The 24,501-nt window shown below is 42.0% G+C and overlaps 1 protein-coding gene across 2 annotated transcripts in view; it reads right to left on the bottom strand.

Annotated features, from left to right (window-relative positions):
* Nucleotides 1–23,408, bottom strand: part of IFFO2 (intermediate filament family orphan 2) — a 43,836-nt gene extending 20,428 nt beyond the window's left edge. Inside the window, exon 1 of one of the 2 annotated variants that reach the window (XM_052792101.1) lies at nucleotides 22,427–23,408. In XM_052792101.1, the coding sequence (XP_052648061.1) occupies nucleotides 22,427–23,070 (644 nt within the window). In that variant the 5' untranslated portion in view covers nucleotides 23,071–23,408. The remainder of the gene's footprint in view (nucleotides 1–22,426) is intronic. The other variant, XM_052792100.1, reaches the window with a different exon arrangement.
* Nucleotides 23,409–24,501: the final 1,093 nt, after the last annotated feature.

The following is a 24,501-nucleotide window of genomic DNA, read 5'->3' as shown; positions in this document are numbered from 1 at the left end:
TAGCAAAGAGAGGAAGGAGACGGATGGGAAGGTAGAGGATGACAATGGAGCAGAGGATTAATTCTCCATTTAAACTTCCAAGGAAGTGACACAATAGAAAGATTGCTCATTCATATGATCATCCTGTATTTGCTGTAACACACATGACTTTAAAAGGGACCTTGGCGGCTGTGCTACTACACACTCCAACAAATGCAGCAGTAAGGAGTCAGCATGCCACTGAGAAGATGCTAACTATGGCTCTGACATCTTTAATATTCAACACACTCTGAATTATTCTCCCAGTAATTTATACTAATCAATATCTTTCTCTTCAGTTACCGTCTAAAAGCAGGCTGTGGATGCCCTCTGCTTCTTAGCAAACAGAACCAGTGACGCCGCGTGCACGTGCAGCCTAAAATGTCGATGAAAGGGACCAAACCCCGGTGCTCCCTTCATCTTAAGGAAGAGGGAAACACCACCTGATTAATCACCTCCACAGCATAAGCAGAGCGGACAGGTAACTCCTTTGCTGGATAACCACAGAAGAAGCAGCGGCAGGAATGATGAGGACTATAATACCCAAAAGGGAAACGGCTGTACACACTATAGGCTAAAAAAAGCCAGCAGTCTTCACATACTTGCTGCAGGATATTAACTAGCCAGCTGCTCCTGCTGCTCTCAAATACACTTATTTCTTGGCTCGGATGCATCAATTGCTATGATTTCCAGATGTATCCAGAAATCTTTTTTCTGACCCAGAAAGGCAAATGCTGCCATCTCCATCTACCACACTTCAGGGTTTCTTATATTTTCACTTATTTCTTTAAAAAAAAAAAAAATCAGCAATATGAATTTCTAATCTAAGCAAACTCCCTTCCTTCTTTCCCACCTACCAAGGATGTTGTAGTTCTAACCACCACCTACCCACCCGCCAAATAAAGGCCTAGTCTGAATTTTAGAAGCTATGGATCTATTCCCCTTTTACCAGATGTGACACATTACATTCCAGCGGCATTCAGTCATTGCAGCTTCAGGCCCCAAACTACTTCTGCAGTCATGTCTTACATAGCTTAGAGGAGAACAAAGGATGCTGGCTTTCTTTAACGGGAATAGCTACATTACAAGGATGTTAGACAAACAAAACACATGAATAGTCAGCTAGGATTAACATTGCTTGAAGCAGTGTTCTTGTAAAGCTGAGTCACACCACAAACTTGTGTGTTTCCTTTGAAATTGGAAGAGTAGCTACCAGTTCACCGATACTAATATCTTCTACAGCAAAGCAAGCCGGGGGAGATATCTCAAGAACTGGATAATGTCCCTTAAAAGCTTCTCTAAGTTTTAAAGCCTTAATGTTAACGAAATTAAACTGAGCAGTCTATGTTGACACAACAAGCTTCAAACCACTTTCCCGCTCCCTGAATAGCTTTGTCAATGAACACGAATATCTTCCTTTCTCCTCTCCCAGTATCAAGTCAAGTTACTGATCAGTGAAGAGAATTGCCCACTGGAGCAGATTCACAAAACCCCTTTAGAACAGAAAGTTAGTTTTAGAGAAGTTTGCCTTTCCAAAAATTGTTCAGTAATTTTCTTTTTAAAACCGAGGATGTTTAGATGTTAGTATTATATTATTTAGACAACATGCTCACAAAATATGTCAGATATAAACCTACTGTTTTAAATATGTTCTTGCTCAAGGCAGAAAGGCACAAGTAGACCAGTTGAGAGTTAATGATGCCTGATGATATTAACTGCACTATTTCTTTCATTAAAAATATCCCTCCCTCAAGTAAGAAATATTCCTCCAGCAACATTTAATGACAATACATTTCTTCCATAAGAAAAACTCTTTAGGAAGACAAGACCCTTCTTCCTGGTAGTTTTATACCGAGTCATGCAGAGAAGAAAACCACCAAACAGAAAGAGAACAACAGAAAACATTTAAAATGGTCTAAGTTTTTCCCCTGCCATTCTCTCAGGTACTGACTCTGAAGATTTTCACTCCGTTTGTTGGAGTGTCTTCCCATTGGTTTATGGGGAGAAAAGCAGTAGCAGAAAGGAAAACCTAACAGTGCTTAAGTCCACAACAGGCAACTAAAGTGCTAGTTTGAACAATGAGTATGAAATGCTCACGAAAATATTAACAGCTAATGATTCCTGAAAACATAAACATACTGAACAGACAAACTGTCAGTGCTACCTTCAGGGAACAGCATCATTTTTTTTTCTTGCACACTAACACACCACTATTTCATTTTTGGCACGAGATACACCCAGCCTTGCTCATCTGTTGGATACGAAGCATCTAAGATGCATTCTCTGATGTACCACACCTGCAAGAAGATGGAAGAAAACATCCATGCTACGGCAGGACCAAGTAATTATACCTCCGGTGCTGCCCGGGAGGGTTCGTGCTCTGCCATCACAGGTTAGAGGCACGTCTCTGTGCTCCCGTTCCTTTGCGGCAGCACTGCTTGTTCTTTTGCGTATTGGGATCTTTTTGACGCCCATACGTTGTTTACAGGAACTCCAAATGGCAAAGCGTACTGCTCTGCTCACCAGCGCTGGCATGAGATTTAACACTTAACATGCACAAGCCTAACCAACTTAATCATTTTGCATTACTCATGCTCATTACAGGCCGCCTCTCACTGTGGGTCTGTAGTAACATGCCCACTAATCCCCTCTCCAACACCTACATAATAACTATCAACATTACAGTTTATAACTCTGGTTATTATACACTGATTTCATTGGAATTGACTTAACAGCCCATCAGATGTACAAACTTATATTCCCACACAAAAGGATCCACAGCCTAATCCTGTAATCGGACAAGACAGAAATTTGGGCAGGGCATGCTGTTTGAGAGAAACATACTGTGGTCATTTGGGATAACAAAGCATCACGTTCAAGACCTTCTAGACAGATATAGAGAAACCTTCACGATACTAAAAAATTCTGCTGCAGCATCAGTCTCTAATCATTTGCACTGGTGTTTCTTAATTAAGAGAACCACCTACATCTGCAATCTCACTAAACCATTCCCAATACAAGGCAGCAGTTTGGGACTGTAAATACAAATAGCCCTCTGCAGGTTTTCATTAGCTCAAAAAAACCAGACCATGCAAGATGGATTTCATTTTAAAAAACCTCTATGAAGCCTTCTGTATTTTGTTAAGAAAAAAACCCCACAAACCAAAACCAATGCACCATTCTCTCTACTTTTAGAATCCTTGCTCAAGAGATGATTTTCCTATCCAGTCTTAGTTTAGCACTAAATTAGATACAAGGTTGCATTAAGTAATTAGCTTATTCACAAATGCTAGCTCTTGTTTAAGTGAGCATTTTTAAGATGCTGTAATACTGGGATTCTTCCAGATTATCCCAAGCACAGACCATTTTGATCCCACATGCCCTGACTTCTTATTGAGTCAAATTAAATGTTAGTTGATGGGCTCCATGTAAAACCTATTAATTTAATGTGAACGTCCAATTCCATTAAAGCCTGGCTGTAACACAACAGCAGCGGCACTCTTGAATGAAGTCATGTTTTTTGCCTGTTGCAAGCAACATCGTCTCCACAGAATCTCTTTGCTAGAAGTCAGTCATTGCAGCATCAAATTTCCCAAACGTCAGAGCAACGGAGGAGTCTGTATCCTTGAACCTCTAGCAACGGTCTAGACAATACAGGTAAATTCACTGCATACCAGAACTTGTAGCCTTTGCACTGCTAAAACTCAGGGGTTTCATTATAAAGGAGAGGTTAATATTAAGTCCTGTTCTAGGCTTGGGCTCTACTTAAAACAGCATGCAGGCCTTTGAACAACAGCAATTGCTTGTGAAGAGAATTACTGAAAGGACTTACTATACAGAAAACCATTGCATAATTATGCCTCCCGATTACATTCACCTGGAAAGATGCTCCAGCCTGTTACTGGAACCACAATAAAAATCATCTCCAAGTTCATTTGTGTTTTGTTCCTGACCACACGAGCTGTTTAAACAAAAGCCATACATAGTGTCACAAGAGTTCAACAACTTCAAGTAGAAGCAACAGCCATGCCTGCATTCCTTTATGAAGAAAATTATGGTGCTTTTAATACAGTAGGAGAATCCACATATAATTGTGCAATATTCACAGCAACATTAAACACATTTTAAGATACACAGCTACAAGTCACACGCTCCCGCATGACTTATTCTTGCAAACAACACTGCACTAAATAAAGGCCAGTTTTAAATCTGAGATGTCTTTGGACACTTGGATAAGCTTTGGACACTTGGATAAGCTTTGGACCTCTTCTTTTGTACTTGCACCCAGCCCCTAACACAGAAGTCCATTAACAAAGACACAAGATACTTATTCAAAATAGGTCTAACACAGCGGGTGAGGCTACTCTTGGGTGTTTTCACAAGAGATCTCCTGTCCTTGCAAAGGACTTTGCATGATGCAAAAGTATCAACTATGAACTTCAGTTATTTTCAACCTCATAGCTAAGTAAGTGAAGAAAAAAAAAAAATCCTTGAAAGTCTTCTATTTACCAGTGCATCCAAGGCTATTAATGTTGGTAGTGTATTTCCACATCACATAGTAGCAAATTCACTTGAAATACTGCTGCCTTAGAAGAAATAATGGGTTTTTTTTGGGGGGGGGGGGGTCCCACTGTAGGTAAATTGAGAAATAGGGTAAAACAGATATCAAGCTATCAAGCTCACTGTTGCCCAGCTTTCACTTTAAGTAAGGCCATGTTCAGAAAACCATCTTCCCTGATTGTCTAACCGCTCTCGACTGAAGAACTTAAATTCAGCTTGCTCTCAGAACAATGAGGTGTTGGAGCCCTGAACTGAACAAATGCCATGCAAAGGAGTCTTATTTTCCCTTGTGTTTATAACCTAATCAGCATCCTGGTTTCTAAGCCATTCTGCAGGACAGAGTCCAGAACTTCTGCCAGTAGATAAGTTACTTCCATTGGAAAGACAAGTTTTGTACATCTTCCCCTTTCCCCACGTACTGCTCGCTCTTTGCTTCTCTAAACCTGTTTCATATTCTCCTGAAGAGAAAGATCAGGCCTATGTCAACATAACCCAAACCTGCATATATCACTGACCTGCCTATTCTACAGCTGCAAATGATTTAAAATATTAACAGGTTAAACCTGTGAGAAGTGTTCAAAACCACAATTCCTACCAGCAATGGCCAGGAGTACAGCCTCTTGAAATGAACCTGATTAGGTAATGTAATTCTTTTTAGTGTTTCGTGCAAGCTCATAGCATCTTTACCTTTCTGCACAGCTCTTCTGCTACTCCCGTTCATCTCAGGCATATGGAAATCATAACTGCTTTGGAGGAAGGGAGCTTTTACAGTTTAGGGAGCAAAACCACAAAAGGCCTCTGTGTATTCAATATTTAAAATATCCATACTCTAGAATCAGAGTATAATTAAAATCACATTTTATCACTAGTGTCCTCCACACCTTAAACCGTTGTGCTGATCACAGGAACACAACCATTTCCTGCAGCCTGCAGAGAAATGATTTCTGGTTAGTCAAAAACTGTTCCGGCTGATAAGATATCATCAGATTGCGAGCTCTCGGAGCAAGGTTTATGATACAATTAATGATATGATAACTAATACCTAAGGTAAACTAAACACTGCTTTCTGTATCCTCCTCTTATGTTTGCCAGCATGTCAAGACAGATTTACAAATTTGTGCCCAACCTGTACCAGCAACCACAAACACAAGAACTAACAGATCAAGCTGGATTTACTCCTCAGCTGAGTGGTGGGCACTGACAGGCTGCAGCAAAGTCTGCAGGCAGAATTAAAGTGAGTTGTATTCCCCTCAGCAGAGCAACTTAAATTCATTTTTCACTCCTGTCAAAATCTTCATGACAGTGTTTACAACCCCAGAACAAATACACATCTCTTAAGCATGAACAAATAATTCTGCAGCATGGATCTATTGAAGTTTTTGACAGCTGAAATGCAGTTTTTTCGCTAGGTATAGCAGACCCGAGGGAAGGGGAGAGGGATTTGTTCAGTAACATGAGAAAGCAGGAACTGCCTGCCTTCCATTTTCCGGTAAGCTTCGTGGTGACTGAAGCTAGCCCAGAACTGTTTCTAACAAAAGAGCCTTGTGAAAAAAGCAACTCGGGCAAATGCAAGGCCTACAAGATTGGCGCCTGTGTGTGTGTGTGTGTGTGTGTGCGCGCACGCGCACGCGCGTGTGTGTGCATGTGTGTTAAGGATTTACTCTGTGCAATAAAGGAAAAGCAGCCAAGAGAGCAAGGTAAGGACAAAACAGTCTACAATTAGAAAAACACCAACAGCTGAAGACTAGGCAAAGACTTAAGAAGTGGGGAGGGGAAAAACGTGCAACACACAGAAGAGGAACCACTCAATAAGCCTACATCTAGGAAATTCCCACTGCAAAAGGGAAATGTTATGATGAACTTTAAACTTCCAATTACTGAGATCAGCCCTTAGTTTGAGCAAGACAGCCTTACAGCTATCAGAAACACATCATAGACATGTGAGCTACAAAACAATTAAATTAGCTAAGATACCAAATTCTAGCAAGCTGCTCTTTGTCATTAAGACACACAACTATTATTCCCTACACCATCAGGACACTCAATTTCTACAATTAGTCTGAATTCAGCAGAATGCTGCGGAGCCCGACTTCCAGCCATGTCTCTGTGCCTCCAAGATACCTGCAACGACATTTTATTCTGAAAGCAAATGTCAGACAGACAGTTCGCTTGACAAGTCAGCTCCGATTCCAGGAATATGATACAGCCCACGCATGGCATAGTAAATATGATTAGGTCTAACTATGAAACATCTGATAAGATTTATACCCAAACACCCATTTGACATAGATCAATATAGCATGACACTTTTGGCAAGAGGAGAATCAGAGCACTGCATTTTGGCCTTCTTTTTAGCTCAACTGCACAGAATTAAGTCATCTTTGTAAATATTTTATAGTAGCCTAGGTAGCTACTACATCAGCCTTCCTGGGACAACGCTCAAATTCTCAGTTCTCTTCCTCTTGTATCACGTAAGTCCAAGGCATTTCCCCCATTTTGTAGGTATATCCGCTTCTTTTTTCCTTTTTCTCTTTACATATATTTCTATTAACAATAAAAAGGAAATTTAAGAAGATGGACGCATCCTGATTTCACTGTATGGGAGGACAGCATCATATATCCAAGGCTGTTTCCCTTGCTTAAGGGTGCTGCTATTCTTATTTACCTCTGACAGGTCTCACAGTGCTGATGGGCATTCATTGTGCCAGCAACCCATCGACTAGCACAATTACAAAACAAAGAGGGAAAGGAGAACTCGAGCAACTAATACAATTCGGAAGAAATCCCATTTCTATAGAGATCAGACCAGCAGTCTCAAGCCGTCATATTATACTCTCATTTTTAGCTCATAGCCGAGTCCACGCTTATGTCAGTTCTGTCTGATCAAACTGTTTTCTAGAAAATAGCAGCACTATGCTAATTTCTACACATTAATATGGCAAATCCTTATCTCATTTGCCACTGAAGTATACAGAAGAGCTCTGCAGAAGACAACTGCAAGTGCAGCTTATAAAACGGCCAAGGCAAAGAACATTACATTCCTGTAAAACTGTTGTCGTAACAGCAGATCAAGTAATTACGCTGACTCATTTTGAAACAGGTAATCTGAAAAGCACAGGATTACATTACTGTAGCCAGAAGCGCTATACAAGTTAATTATCAAATACTGAATTCCCATGTAAGGAAATCTCTAGCAAACCTAAGTACTACAAACCTCATGCATTAAAGACAGCCGATCACATACATATATTTATTTTACAACTCCGCCTATCAACAAGCTGCAATTTTATGGTATTTAGGATGTCAAACATTCAGGTGTTTTGTCCTAAGACTTTGGCACAGGCATTTATATAAAACTGCTGTGAAATTCATCCAAGTAAACTCACTACTCCTAATGACCATTCTCTTTGAAGAAACTATTACCGAAATACAGTGACAGACACTATAAAACTTAAGTGAAGGACAAAGAACAGAACAGAGACTATGAGCCTGAAGAAAAGTACTGACTTAAGACTCCCCCCCCCCCCCCCAAAAGTCAAAAAGCTGCCCATTATTCTCTACTTCTGAAAAACTGCTTTATGTTTATCTACCCACCTATGGTATCACAGGGGAGTGAAATTTCATTACGTGGGTCTGACAGACATGTACAAGCATCTCTGAACAAATGAGAAGCAGAAGTTGGACATCTTGAAGTAGTTTTTTTGCTAAACCTGCAAGAGCAGGGCAGGAAACAGTAGCCCATCCAGTGCTTTTAAATCACATTTCAATTATTGCATAACTATTCATCATCTCAGATTCTTTCAGTCAACATACAGAAATAGCCTGGTACAAGTGCTAATTTGAGAAACTTGTAGAATTGCAGTCTCCTGGACTGAAAAGGTCAAAACAAGCTTTCAGAGACCCTGCACAGACAAAGGGGAGTCAGTGCGAGGAGTCTGAACTGAGGAACACTGCATGCTATTATCCCGGTGTCCCAGTAAAGCCATGTGATTCCTTTGGACAGCTCATCTCCAACATCCCCATCATTACTGAAATAAATACAGGCTACAGTAGGACAGAACGGAGAGAGAAAAATTTCTTCTGCAAATTGGAAGTTGGGTTGTTTATAAGGGAGTTACCAACAATACTTCAGTGCTCAGTTTCAGCAACGAAACTGCACAATGAAAAGGGATTATTATAACTGACTCATGTAATAATCACAGAAAAATCCATCCATTGTTTAGGGAAACTTAAAAATTGCTTAATGCTCTTAATTTAATCAAATGTATTTAAACAGCAGAAGATAAGCACCAGCATGCCTGTCCCAGAATCTGAAGCTTCACAGGCTTAAAAGTGGCAGGGGTAGGGGGGGGGCTGAAATATCAATCTTATTCCAGGCCTTCAATACAGTTTTAATAGTTTGCTAAGATACAAAGACTACTAACATGAGTACTTTAGAAAAAAACCTCCATACCGTTGTAAACTGCACACTAGGTAGTGTTAAGCAAATATTTATAATAAATAAAAGCTTTCTGCAGCCTGCCACCAAATATGACTTTCAACTCGTATCCTCCATGCTAAAAATTTAACTAGTGATCTGACCTTGATAATCTGTGGTTTCTAAAGCAGGGGGGTCCCATCATGTTTCTCTTCTCCCTAGCACACTCACTTCAAACTCTTAGTCCTTTACCTCCACTTCAGCACATTAATTTTAGAAGGGTAATATAAAATACTCATTAATAAATCTAACAGGTCTGTAAAAAGATTACCAGCACACACGACCACATCAGACTTTGACACGACGTGTTTCTGAAGTCAAGCACCCCAAGAGCTTCATAGCTTCTACATAAAATGCAGTACTTGAGACTTGAGCTGATTTTCAAGGTTCTCCCACTAGTCTTTAGTAGCACAAGAAGAATTGACACTTTTCCACAGATAACTGCATTCCCCTTTCCCTCACCTTTCCTTTTTTTTTTATTTTTTTTTTTTTTTTTACCCCTAATTCGCAGTTCTCGTTCCTGTTTTTTTTATCCCCAGAATGCAGGAGACACTTCAAGAGCTGATACAAATATTAGTATGGAGGAGGGCTTTTGGGAGGGAGGAAAAAGAATAAGAAAAAGAAAGCATACAATAAAACAGATTTGAAATCTGCTTATAGTCAAGAACGCTTACTGTAACAAAGGAGTATCATTCTATATAGTTCTAGCCTTGCAGCAACTTTAAAAAGGTGTCATAGAAGCATGCTCTAATATACACCATCACCATTTTAAAAATACATTTGTATTTTTATGGTGCTCAGAACATTTCACTTGTAATTTCTCGCCTCCTACTGCTGCTAAGGACTCTTAGCAAAATGCAGATACCTTGCCAAAAGTCTGGCAGCTGAGGAGACAAGTAGTTACAAAAGAGATTTAAAGCCATAATAAGATCTAACGCTAAGCTGTCGGAAAGTACAGGCAAACTTCTGTGGCATGAATTTCCTTTCTATTTTCTATAAACACCTAGTGAAAGCTTTCATGAATGTCCTCTTGGAGGCTGCCAAGTTAAAATAGTGCATTATCTCAGCTGATGCACATGACTACATGGAAGATTCTTACATCACAGCTCTAAGAGAAGTAATCTAGCAGGCTTTTAACTACAGGAAATTTTTCCCATGTAGGGTGAGGATTATTTCTTTTCAGTACTGCCTTATGACTTCACAGCAATCTGTTATGAAGAGAAAAACCCGGATGTTTTGAGCGCTGCTGCTGCTGCACTGTGGGTCTCCTGCTCTCCAGACGGAGCAGGGATTTTCTGGCCCTGGAACATTTATGCTCATGCTGAGTCTGTGGGCTTTGAGTTGAGTTCCACCAAACAGATCACCAGCTAGATCTCTTGTGAAGAGGAGTTTTCACAGTAAAGCCAGCACGAAGCCCAGTATTACTCTGGAGAGCAAGCCAAGGATGTCTGCCTCATTTCCACAGTTAACAGCTGAAAAAAGGCTATCAGTTTAACTGGGATTTCTGAAGGATTGCTTTCAGGAAAACATCAGACTAAATAGCATGCGTCACATTTGGGCTAGCTGGTGACCTTAAACGAAAAAGTAATACATCACTGGCACAACACAAAATGATCACAGACAGCACCATTTTCAACACCTACTGCAATCTACTTACACATAAATCCCACCTCCTTTTCAACAGATATTCCCATCTTCTTTCATTTCAGTATTCAGGCAAATTATCCATTTTAGGGAAAAACTGTTCCATTTCTGTAAAGAAATACTGAACTATGTAATTAAATGTACAACTAGCTAAGCTTAGCTGTTAAAATGTAACATGTACTAAGTTCAAAACACTGGTATTTTAACATCCTCTCTCATAAAAGTTCTTCACTTGACTTGGGGAGTTCATGAGTAAATGCTTTCTATATCTAGCCATTCCCTTTGCTAGCCATGTTATAACCACCCTGCTGTTATCACCTCAAACTAATTCTGAAAGGCTCTGATAAGACCGAGTGATAATAGACCAGGATTACTCTTCTGTGGAAAGGAACCAGAGATCCTGCTGGAATGTATTAACACAACATTTTCATTCACTTCTGCAGTTCTTCAGCCTGAAATGCCAAGAATAATTGCAAGTTGCAGCTGAAGTGCTCACTGCTCTCCTTACCTTGTCTTTAGGTTTATCTCCATCTGCCCTCCCTCTTCCTCCACATCCTTTAAGCAGCAGCCTCAAAACTGAGAGCTAGAAGTCATCTTAATCTCTGCCCCAATACTAAATACTTTTACTGAACCTATTCAAGATCAAGCGAACCATTTATTAAAATGTGATAATACTTATTTGCTTTCAGGAGTCAGGAAGGCAGGTGGTACACATAGCTAGTATGTAGCAAAGTCTCCCAATAGTGCTCCAATATATCCATTGTCTTATCTACATTGTAAGAGTTTTGTTACCTTTGTAAAGGTAAATATATTTAAGTGTGGCTTTTGTGTGCAGTATCAGGATTCTAAGAACACAAGTATTAACAAAGGGTAAGAAATAAACTGCTCTTCAAAGGCTCCTATGACACTTCAGGAAATACACAGTACTCCTCACACGGTCCTTCAAGAAATATAAGGATGCTCACTCTGTTTAAGCTGCTTTAATCACCTCTAGTACAATGGGCAGATTAATATAGTTCAGTATTCCTAGTTAATTATGGTGACTAGCCTTTACAGAATTACCATTAAACCATGGTACTATGCCATTTAGATGGAAGCGAATTAATAAAGATGACAGCTAGGAGGATATAAAATTCAAGATTAAGCATTTCTAAATATTTGTACAAAGGCAGATGAGTCTTAAATTCACACAAACATAATAGTTGTTTTTTCTGTCTCAGTTGCATGAATTCCCAAGAACGTAACTGTTTAGTACTTAAACTCACAGGCAAACAATGAAAAAAAAAAACTTGATGAACACTGGCCCACACTGGAATGCCCTCGAAGATACTAGTCCCAGACCTACTGAAGCCTCATCTAGTTTCTGAAAGGGAGTAAGCTCAGTTTGCCTGCTGCTGCAAAGAAAGTGGAGGTTGACAAGTTTTCACAAATGAAATCCAATTTCAAGGCAGTCTGAAACACTGCAGATTGCTATTAGTGGGAGGATATAAACCACTGGCAGTGGCAACCCTGTGCTATTTACGGAGGGGAAGAGATGGACAGCAGAAGAGTTCCAGTACAAACTTGGTTCCAATGCAAAAGGCCAGTGAAAAGGAACAGAGTGACTGAGACAGTGACCTCATTCCCCTACAACTACAGGACAATTAGGCTGAGTCATGGACCCAAACCCCACCTAAATCAAAGCCCACACCACCACAGAGACATGCTAGCTCACCATGGGGAATAAATCCCTGCTCACGGGTCTAGAGCTGTATCTCATTGTGCATTTCATAGGAGAAAGATCAAACAGTAATTAATGCTTCATTGAACGCTGGAGAAAGAGAAAGGCTGTACATTTGAAAATAGGATGACACCTCTTTCAGGGCTGAAACAAAATGATGCTAGTTCAGCACACCGACGCCTAGTTCACAGCACCCATAGCAATATGGCCTACCTTGACGTAACGACTGTAAGGCTCCTACGGTCTCTCACATAAAATAATAAGTAGAGAAGACAGTAAATTCCTTCCAGCCATTGACACTTAACAGGGAAGAGTCTGACTGCATTGCATATAAATGGATAGAAGGATCTAATGCCCAAAAGGGGAAGAGAAGCTATGAAGGAAAATGGGTTTATTTGCAGATTCATCGCATGCTGCCACCAGGAGCTTGCTGTCCTTCAGGGATAGTTATCACAAAATGAGCTTACTTACGTCCCGTAGCCATTCTTGAAAGGATAAAATTCTGTACAGCATCTCTGCAAGTGGGACTTCATTCCCAGGGTCACTTTGTCCCTTTTAACAAGAAAAGCTGGTCTCCCACTGACAACCGGCAGTTCTACACTCTGGTTAAGAATACAGATTAGTGGAAAAACATTTTCCAGGGCATTAAGGAGTTCTGAAGTACTTTGCACTCCCTTTTTCTCCCTTTAAATAAATTAAAAAAAAAAAAAAAAAAAAAGACGTTTCAAAACCACATGGATGACAGAAACAGCCAAAGGTGAGGTGATTCTGGTATAGTCATTTGGGAAAAAATTCAATAGAAGAGTTAGGAACAGAATCCAGACTGCCCAATGCTTCATCATATGATCAAAACCTTGCTGAAAAGTTTAGGGGGGGAAATAAAGATTTTTTTTTTTTGTACCTACAAGAGGGGGATTTTCTTGTAGCAGTTTTAATGACAATAGCTTTTTGACATATTAAATATTAATATTAAAATATTCCCATTAAAATCAATGTTAATGCACTCATGCCATTCTACAGAATTATGTAAAACTACACCAATACCTAGTATTCTTTTTAACTAGATTTGACTTGTCAGGTCTTGACTTCTTTGATTGAACAGACATGGGCCTGCTAAATTTAAATTCTGTCTCTGTATCAGAGAAACCTTCATTTAAAAAAAAAAACAAAACCAAAAAAAAGACATAGTTCTATTTTCTCCCCTCAGAGACATGCAGACAAATTTTACCTGTAAGAATTCACAGACAGAAATATATTTTCCATTGAAACCACTGATTTGGAATAAATAGTGAGCTAGGATCCCTTTGATCTCTAATTCCAGCCTGAGTCACTGCATGGACTAAACACATCTACTGTATTTAAGGGTAAAGGGGGATCCCATCCTATTATACATCATCACTTCCTTCAGCATCTCTGTTCTCTGTTAATAAGCCATTGTAAATTAATAAGTTTTCTTACCCACATGAAGAGGACTAACTTAATTCCTCCTCTTTTTAGTACAGGGTCTGTGAGCTGTCATGTCTTTCAACCAATGTTGATTGCTGCTTACATATACAAAACCCCCATACATTTCAAAGCAAACAAAATTTGATTTGTAATGCAGTGGCACACCTGTGTACTGATAACTGTACAACACAGAACTTGATCTGAAGTTTACCTGTTCACAAAGGCTTTGTAATTCAGGGAATTCAGATTTGGGAAACCATTCAAGATTGAGAAATCAAAACATTTGGCTTTTCCATAGCACCAAGAGATTTGTGAAGTTACATGGAGTTTAGGCTCAGGCTGTAATGTCGAGTTTTGCTTTCAATTGTATTTCAGTGCAAATTCAGAATAAATCCACTGAAATTAGCATCAGATTGAAGATTAAACTTGGAGCCCCATTACTAACAGTAGCAATGCAAGCCATCCATTTGATCACATACAGCTAAAACCCTTCTCTAAAGCAATGCATGTTGGTGGTTTCCAGACAGAAAAGGCCAAAAAAGGGAGAAGTGAACATTTCTCCAGTGAGAACAAGCTCCAAAATGTAGCAGTGGGCTTATTTTTGAAGCCGTGACACAGAAAGCAGACATGAATACGTTCAGTCGCAAAATCTACTTGGAAGGGGACTCAAATTAACAATCTTTTGGGGGAGGCAGGATACATCTGAGTCGAGCAGAATGCTTCCAAATTGAGTCCAGTAACCATCAAGTCACGTGTAGATGAGTTAAAGGGTGGAAATGCTTGAACAAAAGGCTGAAGAAATGCATCATCTGTGATTCACTTTCACACAGTAACAATGCAGCTAGTCCATGTTCTGTGTCATTAACAAGCAGGACGCATCATTAATGGGCACAGAGCACCATTCTCCCCGAGCTCTCTTGATGCTCTTGTTATTGAAGTAGATCCAGAGGCAGAGTTGATGTCATTTTTGTACATGGATCAACACTGCTCACAGCAAATGAAACAGAACAGAAAGATTCCCACACATTTTAAGTTTTTTAAACAAATGCTAATAGTTTCAAAAGCCTTTTAAAAATTAGATTAAGCACCTTGTTAATCCTGTCATGGTTAAAGTATATGCCTCCCAGTTGCCACTTTCTGCAACAGTACTAGAAAAAGTCACTGAATCTTTCTGACATTTTCACAAACTTCTAGCACAACCTGTACAATCCAGGTAACACTCTAGCAGGCACTGTTCTATCACCTTGCTTTTTTTAAGCCTACTTTGAAGCAGAAAGATCTGCTAAGAACTGGTCCTAGCCTAGGTGACAGACAAGGATTATAAAACACCATATACATTACTTACTTCTTTGGCATCAAAACCAAATCCCACCCTCCTAAACAACTCCTCCTTAATCAGCAGGCACGGGCATCTCTAGGTCACTAACTATGGTCATTCACCTCTAACCCCAAACCAAGGCATTTTAACAATATATTTGAAATTCAATAATCTACCAGTGTGTCCAAGCTATCGCCATACTAAAATGATCTTAGTTTTGCCCCCTATTCTAAAAGTACAATAAAATGGAGGCAAGTTCCTTCACTTCAGATGCAAGGGTGGGAGGTACATGCATAGAAACTCAAGAAAAACGTGACCAGGAAAATACCAGCACATGAAAGCAGCCAGAGACCACTCCTACAAAACAAAACTGGAGACAGTAAAACACAGAAAATACCCTATAGAAGCCAGGCATATGGTGGGGTAGAGCAGAACAGAGTTTGAAAACTGGTTTAAAAGCATAGCCACGCACTACACGATTTCCCTGTGCCTTGTTTACTAAGCAAAATCAGTGTTGTCCCATTTATTACCTTTCATTACTGTTTATTACTTATCAGTTCAGGGTTCTGGGAGCAAGATAAGTTTTAGTTCGGAGAGGTCACAAGGCTGCAGAATAACTTCAGTTAGACTAAACCGCGCAGAGATACGTACTGTTAAGTTTTTAAACTTCTTGTTTTAAAAGACCAAACTGGAAGAAATCTCATCCTTTCTTGTACAAACAAAAAGGCTTGTCCTAAACATTAAGATGGAGACTTAAACCGTAAAGAACAACATCCCGTGAATATTTCTAGCAAACTAAAAAAAAAAAAAAAATTTAGTCACAGAAAAGAATACGCAGGAAGCCAACATAAGACCTGGCAGAGCATCACCACAAAACTTTAACCACAAAAAAGCAGCTGTTGAGCTGTACCTGGGTTCAGTGCTTTCTTTAGCTACAAGCCCAGTACTCAAACTGCATTACTGCAACGAAAGCCTATGATTACAGATGACAAAGAGGTAGAAGTAACTTGTTTCTGTGTTTGTTTTCACCTCAGCCCTAAGTTGCAAGGGTCTTCAGAGATTATTTGGGTTTAAGATCAGAGGTATTTGGGAGGTTTTGCTCCCAGACCTACTCTACGCTTAAGCTGTGCTCTGAAAGTCTGGTTTTTTGCCTTCAGAAAGGCTGAAGCTTCCCACCATGAGTCACGGGAGGACTCAAAAGGTAAATTCAAAATATACACAGAAAGTCCTGTGGTTCTCTTGCAACAGAGGAAGCTATTCTTTGAAGAATACAGCACAGATCCTGGCCCAAGTTTCTATGAAACTCTAACCACAACACGAGGTGGTGATTTTTCTCTCCACCACATCCAATCTAGTTCATCTACAAATTCATTATTTTAATTAGAATTCAGAGTTAATAGCCAAAGATAAAGTTCAGAATAAATAGCTGACTTGCACAGCTAAGACAGCTAGTTCAAATCAGTCATATCTTAGCCCTCCCTGGTTGCTCCCACTACAAGCCAGTTCAAGTAAGGCACACACACACAGATTTATCTACTTCAATAGTTAACAAAATACAGCCCCAGTTCCACTGTGGAGCACTGTTAGAAAGCAGGATCAAAGGGAAACATCCTCCTCTCCTTCCAAAACTTCTCCTACGCTACTACAACCCAGAAGTCCCAGTTCCTAGCTATACCATGGAAAAAAATAATTAAATCTGAGATTTGTTAGCGTGCTCCAGATATTCATGGATATCGTAAATGCATGTCTTTGCAGCAGCATTTTAGAAGCAAAGATGGCATCATTTAAGGAAAAAAATGTCTGACACCTAAACAAACATTATTCTTACAGTGCACAGCTCCAAGCAGTACAGCTTTCCAACCAACAATTACAAGGGATGCATATTTTTGTTATATGGCCAAGTTATTTCATATGAGACAATTTTAACTGTTCTTCACAAAGAAAACTCACGTCCTCTCAGTGCAAGTAAAAAAAGTCTTTTGAAGACTGAGTCTCAGGTTTCACCAGAGTGAGCATTTAACATCAAACTTCACATCTTCTAAGGGGTATTCAAAAGTCTCCAATACCAGGCTGCATGGCTGCTTTGGAAGCAGTAAGGAACACTAGATTTCAGTGAAAAGCCACATTGAAACATAACTACCACTTTAAAACATAAAAAGAAAAGCAGAAATACCAGAATTAAATATATATATATATATATATATATATATATATATATGGCTTTACACAGAGACTGCATTATTACCAGTTCTGTAACCAATTGAAACATGGACAGAAGTCTAGCATGCTGGTAACATTCTTCTATAAGGACAAAAAAATTATTTGTTTTTTATTGGGTCTATGCGTAACATTTGCATCTTGTTACCACTGATATTTTAGCTTTAAAAGTTTTCAGACATTCCTCCAGGGCTTATCTTAAGCACATTTTTATTAAGTTCCCTTCTTTAAAAAAACGAGATCCAGTTAGTTTTGACGCGCATTGCCTTTGACAATGATAATCTTTGTCCTTTCCAGCTGTAGCAAATTTAAGATAATCTCTTTTTCAAGTGGACTTTATTAATCTTCCAAATGAAATACCATCCTGAGGTAAAACAATTATTTCCAGTTCAACTCTTAGTAACAGTTAAGTCTCTGCTGGAAAAGACGACTAACATCTGGCAGACTCAATATCTGCACCAATTAAGAACAATTTTGAAACCATAATATACAAATCTATTCAAGTGTTCAGACTAAAGCTCTCCACAGACAGATCAGCAGCCTTCTTGCAGCTAAAAGAAAAAAAAAGAAGGGAGAACAGGGAATGACAGCAGAAGGTTTTCACCAAGTCAGCAGTCTCTCGCTGGCCACACACAGCAGTATTTTAACTGTCATAACACAGCGATGCGCTTAGATCTTCAAGGGAGATCTCTGTGCAAGTCTGGAATCTGAAAGGTGAGACACCTTGCCCGAAGGAGCCGCCTCTCGCCAGGTCTCTGCGCTGTCCTCAGCATCACTGCCTGACATATTCCATATGCATACATTTTGACATTCTGCCTTAGCCAGAAGACAAACCGTCAGCGCTCCAGCCTCGACTGGCAATGTAACTTGACTAAGGGGCGGGGGGGGGGAAGTGCACATTTGTTCTCCCCTTCCCATAACCAAGTAGATTTAAATACCTGGGTGCACGCTTACCAACAGAAACACGGGGCATCATCTTTCGTTCGAGATGCTGAGGCCCCATTCAGCTCAGCTGCCTGAAGCCTAAACGAAGGACCCCAAAGCACGCACATAACCAGGGACAGCCAGTTACATAACGATGGACCATGTTGGTTCACATCCCCAACCGCTCTTCAGAAAGCGGATTTTTCTTCTAAATAACCTAAACAGATCACAGTAACACAAAGTCCCTTGCAGGGCAGCGGCACAGTCACAGGCCTGCAATTAAACCTGCTTATCCCCCTCCCTGCGAAGCTGGTTACCCACAGACAGAGGGATAGATAGATCCAAGATTCAAACACTGCTCATTTAAAAACCCACAACTGTTTAATCTCACCTCAAAGGAGGTGAAGCAGTATGGTTGATTATTTTTTTTTTTTTGTCTAGAAAAAAAACACACTTCACCTGTGTGTTTCAGCTTACAAAATCCGGCACTTACCTCCTTTTTCAGATAACTGACCCTGAAAGTATTTTTTCATTGAGCTAGTTTGACTGCAAATTGGACGATTTTACCTTTTCTTGTTAAAAGGGTAGTAACAGATAAAAAGTTACAAAAGATTTGAGCCAAAAGCTCTTCTAAATGCTAGCACAGTTTGGAAAAAAAAAAAAAAAAGAAACTGAACTTTAAGTTCATTTTTCCTATAAATCTCCTCCAATCGCTAACTCCCACAGCTGAAGTCATAATCCACCATGTAAAATCATGATCATTACTAAAAAAGATTAAGACAACATGTTAGAGTAGAAAAAGATTCAAATTTATATACCATTTGTGTAAAATAACATCATCTGGGGAAAAAAAAAGCAGCAATTTTGGTCTGAAATATCTGCTGGGCTCCTTAGGGGGGAACATTTTCTCATTTGTACTTCAGATACAAACAAAAGCCTGGGTAAAATATGATCTAGGTGCTCTACTGACTACGCACTCTAATACTTTCTAGACCTCAGAACTCCAGTTTCTTGTGTTAGGATGTCCAAGAAAAAATGATTTTGGGGAACGGAACAAAGGAGTTGAACATATTTTCCTAAAATGAAGCCATTGGTAATCCCAAAAATTGCACAGGCAGATTTCATTGGAAAGAGCATCTTAGATGATCATCCACTATTAAGAGTCACAGTAAAGCTACCTTTAGAAGAAAGAAAACAAAAGGGATTATTTCACCTCTGAATTCCACCACTGCATTTTTCAATTCACAAGCATGACATCCATGAGTTTGTGTCTTCAACAACAGACACATCACATCTGAGCTGTATGTCTTTGAAACTAAGTATTCACTCGAGCAGTACTCACCGACTTCGCAATGTAATCATCTACCTCCTGTCTTCCTGGTAGCCAAATATTTCAAAGAAGAAACATTTGCTAGCTGTGACCTCCTTAATCAAGTGGTCATCCTGGCAAGGAAAAAAAGCCTCTGTTCTTTTAGAAGATAAATGTAACGTATCGCTATCTGCTTAAGCATTCTTGCATATCGAGTTGGTGGCTTAACCGGTCAGGTTACAAGGCCCGATGGCTTCAAAAAGGTTGCTGTGTTCTGCTGGTTCTTGAGTTCAGCAAAATGGTTATTTTCTTGGTGTGAAACAACAACAGTGTATAAAAAACATTGTGGTACATCTTGCAAACACGCTGTTTCCAACACAAAGATACCTGCAACCTGGAGCAGTGCCATTTCAAAGGACCACCTGCCTGCTAGGGGAAAGGGGTGCTCATCGGTCTGTTTACAAACATGCGCGCATCTTTGCAAGATCACAAGTCTGCTTTAGAAACTTGGGCACGCACCTAACTTTCTGCAGGCCCCAACAGCACCGTCAGGAGATGGGCACAAGGCTTATTTTCCCCTTGGAGCTCATTTCCCTAAACAAAACCCAATCATCAAAGGGTTCACAGCGAGATAAGGTAAACCCAAAGCGTGTATTTATATACACGTACGTACACACAAACATGCCATGACAGAGAATCCCTTCCCTGCAAAAACAAACAAGAAAACATTGGTACCAATCTTTACAGGATTGCTGACAAACACTGCAACACCCCATTAGCTCATGATAATGAAATCGAATTGACTAATCTACTTTGACTGCAAGAATTAAATTTCCAACAGCACAGTATTACTCCGTAAGCATGCAAAAGTGTGCTCAAGGCCACAAATGAAAAAGCCAATCTACCCCAAAAGAACTTAACGTGTGATGTCCATCTGATGACTGAAGGTCACAGAAGAGTGGAATAATCATTCCAATTACATAGTAATGAACATACCATAAAAGACACACTGCAGATATAATACCAGTGTGATACATGTTGATATGTATTAATCAAATTTTATTTTCAAGCATCAGGAGAAAAACCTGTTTCAAGAGCAGGAAGGGTGGCGAGAATAAGATTTGCGATTGCCTACAAAGAGGTCCCCTTCGCTCCAGTGAATTTATTTGGTTTATGCAATCCCCATGAGTGTGCAAGCAGTCACACCTGAATACACAGACTCTGGGGTGACAATTTGCTGTACACAAGCGAGTGAAAGCAGAACAGACAGAATCAACTATGTATCAGTAGAAAGACTGAAATTAAACGGCCCACGAGTCTCGTCTCCCCTAAGAAGAAAAAATAAATCATATATCCATCGAAAAGAAGAAGTACCCGCAACTTTTGGTCACATAACCCACACCCAACACATATCTTCCTTAACCAAGCCACCGTCAAGCGCAACTTCCTCTGAAGCACCACTACTCGCATCTCCTTGGTACCAGCCTCAAAAACAAAAACAACCCCGTGCCATGATGGCATCTACTATTCTAGACCGAAAAAGAGGCTAACTTCTTTTTCCATCCAGATTCAGTACGCGCTGCAGCCATAGAGTACAGAGCAATCAAGGCACACAAGCTTTAAGAAGATGCACTGAAAGTAGACAGTACTTTAGTTAACGAATAGGCCAGAAATTACTACTTGAACAGATATGCCTGCCTATAAAATCTCTCTAAACCGAGTTAATTCACAAGAGGTCTGTTACAAAAGCTGATGACTAGAGGTATGCAAAGAGCACACTGCAGTCCTGTTACCCTGGACAGAAGAAATTCAGCTACGCTTCACAGGCCACAGAGCCGAGAAATGCCAGCTGCCTCCAAAAGAAAGGAAAAAAAAAGGATTAAATTTGTTCTGCAGAAAAAAATACAAGGCTGGGAAAGGAGGAAATGCATTTTAAGCCTAAAGATGACAAAACTCCAAAACGGGAGTGCCCACGCCAGCCCCAAAGGACAGGCAGCTCGTCAGACAATGCAGGAATCTCCCTGCAGAATCCCAACTACCTTTTCTTTTTTTTTCTCCTCTGGCCTCCATCTCTGCCACAGCTACGTTTAGCAGGCGAATACAGCAAACCAAGGGGAACGCTATCCATCACCGGGGTTCTCCCGTTTAAACACCGTTTAAAAACCCAGGGCTTCCCAACAGGCTAAGAGAAACCTGCAGATTACCAGGGTTTACAAAGGCTGTCGTTAGGGCTTTTGTTTTGACTAATTCAGAGAAACATCTTGGAGTGCAAACCTTCCCCTGCAGTATTTGCAACCCAAATATTGCAGCACTGAGCTAATTTCGGAGAGCTGGCACACAAAATCGACTACTGGAGTGATTAGTCCAGAAAATGAAGGCAAGCTAAATTTAGGAGTAACTATGCAATGCAATATTAATAACAGATTATTTCCCTTCTCCAAAAAGGATTTTTTTTTTAATTTTTAAGTCAAACAGACAATGCTTCTTTTAAGATCAAGGCTCTCCAGCCTCCCAGGGAAGGACCCTACAATTTTCTGGACGCCAAGCTGAGGTGCAAAGCCCCCTGAGGAAGAGCCTCCTCAAACCCACAGGAGCATCCTCCCCAGGGAGGGAGCCTTGGGGTGGGGGGAGGCCTGTCCTCATGTCCCCAAGGGTCTCCCCACATTCCCCAAATGCCTCCTCCGCCCCAAGGAGGGACTCGCCCGTTTCCCCGCACTGCAGGAGCAGGCGGCCCGCATCCCTCCCCCCCCCGCTCCCCGCCCGCAAGCTCATGCCCCCCCCCCAGCCGCTCACTTTCTCTTGTACTCATCCCGCTCTCGCTTGACTTTGGCCAGCACGTTGTAAAGGGCTCGGATCTCGGGGGTGATGGTGTCGATCTGCACCCCGACGCCGTCCGGATGGATCCAGGAGACACCGGGTCCCTGCACCGTCTCCAACCCGCCGCCTCCGGTACGCCGCACCTGGGTGTAGCTCCAGATGGTGCCGGGCAAACGGCTGTAATGGGGAGGCGAGGAGAGGGGACCGCAGGCCAGCCCGTGGCCGGGGCCCGGCGGCGGCAGCAACGGGGAGGTACCGGAGTCGGTCTGCACGGCCTGGTCGCGGGAGAAGGTCTTGTAACGCAGGCGGCGGTCGCGTTCGTTCTGCTGGGCCGCCAGCTGCTTCTCCAGCAGCCGGTTCCGCCGCTCCAGCTCGTGGACCTTGGCCAGGAAGCAGCGGAACCGCACGTTCAGCCCCTTCAGCAGGTGGATGTTGGAGCCCAGGTCGTTACGAAGCGCCGCCGTTACCGGCGGGCCCCCCGCCGCCGCTGCCGCCGCCGCCGCCGCTGCTGCCGCTGGGCTGCCGGGGCCGCCGCCACCGCCGGGCCCCAACGGGCAGGAGGCGGCCGCCGCGCCGGGGGAGAAGGCGCGGGCCATCTCCCCGAAGAGCAGCGAGTTCATCGCCCGGCGGCCGCCTCAGCCCCTGAGATGAGGTGAGGTGATGGGGAGGGGGTGGGGGGCGGGGGGGGGCTGCGGCCGGAAGCGGCGGTTTAACGGTCGCCGCGGCTGAGGCGGAGTGACCGTTGGGGAGCGCGCGGGCCGCTAACGGCCGCCGGGGCGGGCGCTGAGGAGAGAAGGGAGGACGGGGACCGGGACCGCCGCCTCCTCCGCCTCTCGATCCTGCGGCTGCCGCCGCCGCCGCTGCCCGGGCACTGAGCGGCCGCCGGCGCGGGGCGGGCCCGGCTCCGCCTCGCCGCTCCCCCGGCGCCAAGGGCTGCGGGCAGCGCTGCCGCTAGGCCACGCCCCCCGCCAGGCCACGCCCCCTCCCCACACCCTCCACCGTTCCCCATAACCACGCCCAGTCTCCGCCCCTTCCCCACAAGCCACGCCCCCCGTGCCGCGCACCTCCACGTGTCCCCAGCGAGGCTTCACCGAGGGGGGCGGGGGGGCCGTGATTTTTGGGGGGCGACCGGGTCCGACATCGCTCCTGATCCCTCAGTGTGCTCCCAGATTAATTGGCTAACGTACAATAAATGAGGAAGCGTCGCTCTGCCCTGAGAAAGGCTCCCTCTGCCTTTGTATCACTGCTGTGGGGGAAATCACCTAATTGGTAAGATTAAATTATAAGGGGTGAATTTTGTTATCCGAATGCAGAGTCCTGCCTAAGTGCTAAATAATGTTGATATTATAACAAGTTATTAAATAAGCATTTCCCAACTGCTGCTCCTGGACCTCTGAGCCACTCGGTAATCAAAGGATATTGTTTAATTGAATTATGCGATTACTCCATTGCACTGCCACGGATCGGAATGGTGCTTCGTAAGCAAGCAAAGTACACAGAAAACTCTCAGTAACACTGGTGTAAAGCTGTAGTAACACTATTCGCTCAAATAGTTTTTGAAATAAAAATATGGTGCTTTGCCAGGCAATATTGATATTAAACTACACGGGCAGCAGCATCCACTTGCTGAAACTCAATCAGCACCTGTGAGCTGTGCTCAGCACCCTAACCGAAGGCTCTTCAAAGGACTCTGTTAATGTGTTACAAACTCATGTTTTCCCAGCACCTCCTGGAAAAAAAAAAAAGGTACTGGGTGGAGGCACTTTCTTGAAAGGATGACTCAAAGAAACACCTGAAAAGATTATCTTTCACTGAGCACAAAAACACTTTAGCCTCAGTTTATGTAGACTGTAACCTGTGTTCATTGCTGAGGTTATGGGAAAACACCTTTAATACTTTGGTCATTAGGGCACGGCTGTAACTGCTGATGTAGGGTACCATCGATGCATCAAACAGAGCTGTATTTAAAGAACAAAAGAGCAGCTCACTGGGAAACGTTTCCATGGCACGTACCCTCCTGCAGATTCACAGCGATACTTGCAAAGCGCAAG

This window comes from Harpia harpyja, chromosome 7 (assembly GCF_026419915.1).
Source record: "Harpia harpyja isolate bHarHar1 chromosome 7, bHarHar1 primary haplotype, whole genome shotgun sequence".
Lineage (NCBI taxonomy): Eukaryota > Metazoa > Chordata > Aves > Accipitriformes > Accipitridae > Harpia > Harpia harpyja.
Note: the sequence above shows the minus strand (reverse complement) of the source record. Positions and strands in the feature narration are given on the sequence as shown.